The sequence below is a fragment of the Triticum dicoccoides genome, chromosome 5A (assembly GCF_002162155.2).
Source record: "Triticum dicoccoides isolate Atlit2015 ecotype Zavitan chromosome 5A, WEW_v2.0, whole genome shotgun sequence".
Taxonomy (NCBI): Eukaryota; Viridiplantae; Streptophyta; class Magnoliopsida; order Poales; family Poaceae; genus Triticum; species Triticum dicoccoides.
In genome coordinates, this window is record NC_041388.1 from 631489754 (window position 1) to 631496452 (window position 6699).

General features: G+C 40.9%; 2 protein-coding genes across 2 annotated transcripts in view; one reads left to right on the forward strand and one right to left on the reverse strand.

The window, feature by feature from the left end:
* The first annotated feature begins 936 nt into the window (after positions 1-936).
* On the forward strand, positions 937-5403 carry LOC119298193. Its single transcript, XM_037575688.1, has 15 exons — positions 937-1228; positions 2040-2134; positions 2231-2344; positions 2456-2560; positions 2639-2710; positions 2911-3023; positions 3108-3239; positions 3330-3398; positions 3512-3599; positions 3722-3793; positions 3873-3973; positions 4059-4176; positions 4258-4317; positions 4786-4896; positions 4974-5403. The coding sequence occupies exons 1-15, from the start codon at positions 1042-1044 to the stop codon at positions 5082-5084; spliced, it is 1548 nt and encodes a 515-aa protein (XP_037431585.1). The 5' UTR covers positions 937-1041; the 3' UTR covers positions 5085-5403.
* A 322-nt stretch (positions 5404-5725) lies between these two features.
* Positions 5726-6699, reverse strand: part of LOC119303591 (succinate dehydrogenase assembly factor 2, mitochondrial-like) — a 3008-nt gene continuing 2034 nt past the window's right edge. Inside the window, exons 3-4 of the mRNA XM_037580724.1 lie at positions 6257-6325; positions 5726-6174 (exon numbers count right to left, since the gene is read on the reverse strand). Of these exons, the coding sequence (XP_037436621.1) occupies positions 6025-6174; positions 6257-6325 (219 nt within the window). The 3' untranslated portion in view covers positions 5726-6024. The remainder of the gene's footprint in view (positions 6175-6256; positions 6326-6699) is intronic.

Here is a 6699-nt window from a genome sequence, read left to right on the forward strand (position 1 = left end):
AGTTGTACCTCCAACATACCTGTGATCGAACACAAGGTTTGACGTCATGTGCATCCATTCAAACATATTATTCTTGTAGTAGGAGAGGACATTGCTGTTAACAGTGAGGCGAACGTGGTGAATCCCTGCTCCTAAGCTCCATGGATCTATTCTTCACTAGGTGTTATGTTAGTGAGTGAGTGTGTTTATGTAAATTATACTTTGTGTTTCTTAACAAATTAAAAAAAATAGTAACGTTCTTGAGGAGATGGTCATGAATTCGATTTGCATTCTTTCCAAGGATGAGAGCGCAAATTGTGAAGTTCTCCAGATGGCCTCAACAGACCAGTCATGTTTGTGCCACGAGTCGGAAAAGGCTCTCTCTTTCTCTAACGCCCTTGACGTCTTTGATCTTCCCACAGCATATCTCAATCTCTACCCAATCAAAATCTTCCTACATTGAACCACTAGAATAAAGTTGCCCCATTGCCACACAAGGGGTTTTAGCTACTAAGAGTAGTAATTGGTGATTGTTGTTGGTGTTGAATTTGTTAATTCACAGAACAATAAGCGTTTGCATATGTAATAACTTATGTATGGTTTGTGGTGTGTTTGTGTATAAAGGTTGTCTATGTTGTGAGTAATTTGATAGACCCTAATGTCGTGAATTCATCTCCAGGTGGGTCATCGGCTATGAAAGTGGTTGCGCAAGTGTGGGGAATTCACATGTCAGATGGGCATGATGATAGTGAATGAAGGAGACTATGAGGTGGGAAATAGTTTTGGAACGGCATTCCTGAAAACAAAAGTATAACGTTGTCGAGGGTCATGAACTCAATTTTCGTTCTATCCAAGGATTATAGCGCAAACTGTGAGGTTCTCGGGTTGGCCCCAACAGACCGTTCGTGCTCGTGCCACGGTCGGAAAAGGCCCTCTCTTTGTGCAACGCCCTCGACGTCGTTGATCGCTTTGTTCCGTCTTGCCGCGCCCCGACGCCATTCCTTGCCTCGATCCCAAGCTTCGGACAATCCCGGTCGGCGCTGCTGCTATATAGCGTCGCTCATGTCGTCCGCGCCGACGGTGGAGGCGCTGGGGAGGCAGCCGGACGTGCCCGGGACGGCGGCGGCGGCGGAGGCGATGGCCAAGGAGAAGAAGGACGGGGTGGTGAAGGAGGTGATACGGCTCGAGAGGGAGTCCGTCATCCCCATCCTCAAGCCCAAACTCGTCATGAAGCTCTCCTACCTCATCGGTATCGCCTCCCTCGCCCCGTTGATCCGGCCGTCTCCGCTTCTTTCTTTTCGGTTTCATTTCGTCTGATCGTCCGTTGGGCCTAGAGGCGTCGCATTTCTTTAAACTGGGAGACGAGTCCGGTGTTTCTCTGAATGAATGTCTTGTGCAGTTCTAATTAATTGGGCTGTACGGCTGGGCAATCCCTGACAGTTAGGGTTGAGAGTGCATGGTGGCTCTGGTTCGCCAATTCAATCTCACTCATTCATTAGTTTATTACTATTAGACAGGAAGTACTTACCAATGGATCAGATATCAGATCTTTCCATTATTTTCTGAATCAGCTAATATGGGGTATTTGTGTGTGCACTGCAAAATATCAGTTAATTAGTCAATAAGTGTTTGTTAGTACATGGAAATAATTAGACATCCAATGTATAGTTTCTGATAGTTTAGAAGTGGACTGTTTTATGTGCTTCCCACTTTTTCTTCGACAAAACCCAAAAGGTTGGCCTATCTTTTCCTTTTTACTGTTCTTGGGAGTTTTGATTGTTTTCAGGTCTTATATGTCAGTTGGTCATCTAAGCTTTTGATTGAACCAGGATGTATTGTGGTTCTGTAATCTCTTTTGCAATCTAATATGACCCACTGAGTGCCACTTACAATCATTTGCGCAGATCTCTGACTCGTACGTTCATGAGTTGGAATTGCATTTCAGTTACCGGCTGGACGTAGAGGCCATAAACATTACCCTAAAATTGAAAGATTGGATTCTTAAAACAGTTCTACATTCCAGTAACGCACGCATGTGCCTGATTTATTTTCCTCTTCAGAGCAAGATAAAGACCGTGCCGAGTTTATGAAGCTATGCAGGAGGGTGGAGTACACTGTACGTGCTTGGTATCTCCTGCAATTTGAGGATCTAATGGTAGGCATGTTCAAATATTACCTTCCTTTACCATTCCGTAACTGTCTCCGAGTTGGTAAAGTCTCTTGCAGCTGAATATTTTGTTCTGTGGTTCAGCAACTATACGCCCTATTCGATCCTGTTTCTGGTGAGAAGAGTTTGGAGCAGCAGAGCCTGACACGTGATGAAACTGAAACCCTTGAACTCAATTTCTTAACGTACCTTTTTCAGGTTGGATCACAACCCGTACCTTCCGATCCTAAATAAATGTGATTTGCCACATTTTATCTGGCCAATAACCAAAACTCCCTCTGTTCCATATATGTCCGTGGTCTTAACTAGATAATGGACAAGAGCAACTTCAAGTTGTTGTCTGATGAAGAGAATGAAGTAGCTCATTCTGGTCAGTATCTTCTGAACCTACCGATCAAGGTTGACGAATCGAAGGTCAGAAGCTACTTAGTCCCAAATCAGAATCAGAACAATTGCGCCCATAGATAGTGACTGATTCATGAACAATTACAGGTCGACAAAACGCTGTTGAGCAGGTACTTTAAAGAGCACCCACATGATAACCTACCAGCATTTGCCGATAAGGTAACTTTAATGGGCACGTGCTGTATATTTACTTTCAAGAAAAAAGCAACCATTTTATTCTGGTGGTTTCGTTAACAGTTCCGTTTAATATCCATACCTCACCGACATGTACAAGTTTGATTTGATGTTAAAAGCATTTCCCCAGTTCTGTATAACTATTCTTGTATCGGAGTGCTGATCTCATCAACCATACATTGTAGTATATTGTCTTCCGGCGAGGCATTGGAATCGACCAAACTACCGATTACTTCTTTATGGAGAAAGTTGATGTGATCATATCTCGAGCCTGGAGATTCTTGTTAAGAGTCACAATGTATGATAGCTTGATCCAGAATCAGCATGTTTTTTCCTTCTAAGCTGGACTTATCATTTAATATGACAATTCTATTTTAAATAGGATTGAGAAATTGTTCTCTAGGAAGCGACAATTGAAGCCAAAGAAAGACACAAAGAAGACTGACGAAGTCAATGACGAAGAGCCAGCAGACCTCTTTGTTGAGCGCATACGCCTTGAAAAAATGGAGCTGAGGTAGAAGATTAGGACTCTCCTTGACAGTAAAAAATTTAGACTAAAGTTGAACTCTCGATATCAATTGAGTGTTTCTCCTTTTTACGGCAGCATAAGGAATCTACTAAGAAAGATGACAATTCAGGAGCCTACATTTGAAAGGATAATCGTGGTATATAGGTAATTCTCTCTGAACATCCTTCCCTTATACGCTTAAAAATGAAGCAATATCTTATCTTCAGTGTTGACATATTTATGCAATTGCTTATTGTGCCGTGACCGTAATATCACAGGAGGGCTAGCAAAGAAACTAAGAAAGATCGAGGAATATTTGTAAAGCATTTCAAGAATATTCCAATGGCTGACATGGAGTTAGTTCTGGTAATATGATTTACCATATAAGCCATTCATATGTGTTTGTGTGTTCTTCACATATTTATTCTGGTAGGTTCTATACTTATTTCCTCTCTGACATATCTGGCACCATTATATATATGTTGTAGCCAGAGAAGAAGAACCCTAGTCTAACACCAATGGATTGGGTCTTGTTCCTTATTTCCGCGGTGCTTGGTTTGGTATGTCTCTGGTGCTTTAGATACCAAACATTCTACTGAGTTTCTCTTGATGACCATATCAATTGCCTTTTCTTTTCAGGTCACTCTAGTAGGTTCTCTAGAAATGCCAAAGGCTGACATATGGGTCGTGACAGCCATAGTTTCTGGTTTGGTTGGATACTGTGCGAAGATCTACTTTACGTAAGAGATCTAAACTTACTTTTTATTTTACCAATGTGGTGAATTTCTGGGCTGATATGTGACAAATTTGTCTTTCGTCAAATAGATTTCAGGCAAACATGGTGACTTACCAAAATTTAATCACAAAATCGATGTATGACAAGCAGCTTGACAGTGGGAAAGGAACACTTCTACACTTATGCGACGATGTGATCCAGCAAGAAGTATTAATCGATCCCTGAACACATCTCTTTGTTGTGTGTAAAATGTCTTGTGGCGCTGACATATCGCAAACTCCTCGACAGGTTAAAGAGGTCATTGTTTCTTATTACATTCTGATGGAGCAAGGAAAAGCAACTATACAGGTAAGTGTGTCTACATGATGCTAATTCCTATGTCATATTTCATTCATATACAGTTTTCCCCAGTTTCCTCCTTTGACGCCAATGTTCTTGAGAATCTTCTGATGTACTCAGTGGATATTATCCTGACGCAGCCTAATTTTCTTATAGATGCATTCTCTGTTTCATCTGATTTAGACTTGCAGAAACTAAGTTACCTGAATATCTCAGTTAGTCAACATCGCTTATTTTTTTATTGTGTACATTCTTTTTTTTCATCAATATGGGAGACATCACACAACAAGCTACTGAATGTCTCACATCTGATTAAGATGCATATGTTTAGAGTACAAGTGTTCTTATCAAGGAAAATATCACCTTGTAGGACCACGCTATATGGTTTTCCCCTGATTATATATCATCTATGCAGATTTTGCACATAGATGACATGCCCTTTGTGCTTTTGACATATGAATTAGCCGATCTTTGCAGGATCTTGATTCACGTTGCGAACAGCTCATCAAGGAAGAGTTTGGCGTGGAGTGCAATTTCGACGTTGTTGATGCTGTGAAGAAGCTTGAAAAGCTTGGAATTGTGTCCCGGGTAAGATTGCCAAAAGCTACTCTACAGAAACTTCAAAGTTCGAAGTTCCTGATTCTTTCAATAAACTTCTCTACCAGGACTCAATCGGGAGGATCGTGTGCGTTCCGTTGAAGCGTGCAAATGAGATCATAGGAACTACGACCGAGGAAATGGTGATGCGTGCCCAGCAAGCACCGGCTGGTTCGTAGGCTCTGCGCCTCTGCAGAGTAGCAGAGAGAGTGACATCTTCTCCGAAGAATATCGCAGGCACATTCCATGAATCCAGAGAGACAGTTTCTCTTAAAGTAATTTCCTCATGTACCATAAATAATCTTGAATGTTGCATCATCTTATTCTTTCATTTCATGGTCATTTTTTTGTAATATATGAGTGATCGCTGTGAGATTTCATTTTGTTTTTCTGTATAAGAGTTGAATAAACAATTTGTACATGAAGATCTGAAGTATTTGTATTGCAATGCTTGATGTATGATGTATCTATTCTACATTAGTTAATTTTGGCATAATATATGATTGAACAATCAAAGATGTAAGTAGGATGTCAAGAGGATGGAGGGATGTAGGCGACTAAATTTTTAATATAATGAGCATACAAGGAAGCAATTCAGGAGTATTTTTTTAGCAAATTTAGGGACGCGGATAAATTAAGTTCTCTAAATATACAACTAGGGATTGCCACCTTATAATATATGAGCATACAAGCAAGCAATAGGTACTCTGCAACCTTCGCTCTTGGGACTAACCTGATTTCAAACTTAACGATCACATTAATCTCTTGATTGCTCGTCATCAATACCAAAATCTACTTAAGGGCCTAAAAGTACATTCGGTGATATTAAAGAATACATACATCACAGTTACTAAATTGAGTGAAAATGCGCCAGTGATTTGTGCATACATAGTTAATTCCGATCTGGAACAAGGAGATGCATTTGGCTGCACAGTACCACTACAGACGACACGTCTCCCTCGACGGGAACAAGTGAAACCTTATTCCTAGCACAGATCAAATGACAATACAAATCATGGCGCATCACTAACCATGACTTGCTTTATTTACACAAGCATCATACACACCGAGGATAACAAGCTGAGCTTTAAGACTGCGATAATGGTTTCAAGCACCTTATCACTGGTTTCCGTACTTGGGTCCATCCAGACCCCTCTTGTCCTTGTCATCCCACCCTCTCACCCAAGGCTGGCCAGGCGCTGACCGGGTCTCTGGGGAAGAGTGCTTGCTCAGGTTATCCGTCACCTTCGACTTAATGGCAGCAAATACCTGTTTGGGCACAATTCGTTTAGTATAGAAGCAATGGAAATATTAGAGGGGCAGAAGAAGAGTTATTTGTGGTATGACATACAGGATTAGAGTTTACAATCTCTGGCGGTTGCTCTTGACCAGTAAGCCATTTCCACAAGTCTGGGTTCTCCTGAAGAATCAAACAGTTATAGAATTAGAACGAAAATCTACACAAACAATATACAGGAAGCGAAGTGATCCCTTAATGACCATGGGAGTTCGCAACCGCAGTTTTTTTTTTTTTTGCAAGTGTATGGAAATAAAGAAATATCTCTTCTGGTTTTGATGCTATTGATATTCTTCATTCGCGAATGATGGCAAGAAGCAATAACACTTGTAGGCAGCATCTAACAAGATAACTTAGACAGCACAGTCTAAAAAAAAGTAAGACAACAGATATAACAAAGTGTGAATGTGTCTCTGCTACCTACCATCATAACAAGAGTAAGACATTAATTGTCAAAAAAACAAGAATAGGACATTTTGGCAGGTGCATGCTTCAGA

Excerpts from the sequence above, each read along its gene's own strand:
- LOC119298193 (XM_037575688.1), top strand. The coding sequence starts at position 1,042 with ATGTCGTCCGCGCCGACGGTGGAGGCGCTGGGGAGGCAGCCGGACGTG. Across the intron at positions 3,240-3,329 it reads CTTGAAAAAATGGAGCTGAG|CATAAGGAATCTACTAAGAA; the intron begins GTAGAAGATTAG and ends TTTTTACGGCAG. Across the intron at positions 4,177-4,257 it reads ACGATGTGATCCAGCAAGAA|GTTAAAGAGGTCATTGTTTC; the intron begins GTATTAATCGAT and ends ACTCCTCGACAG.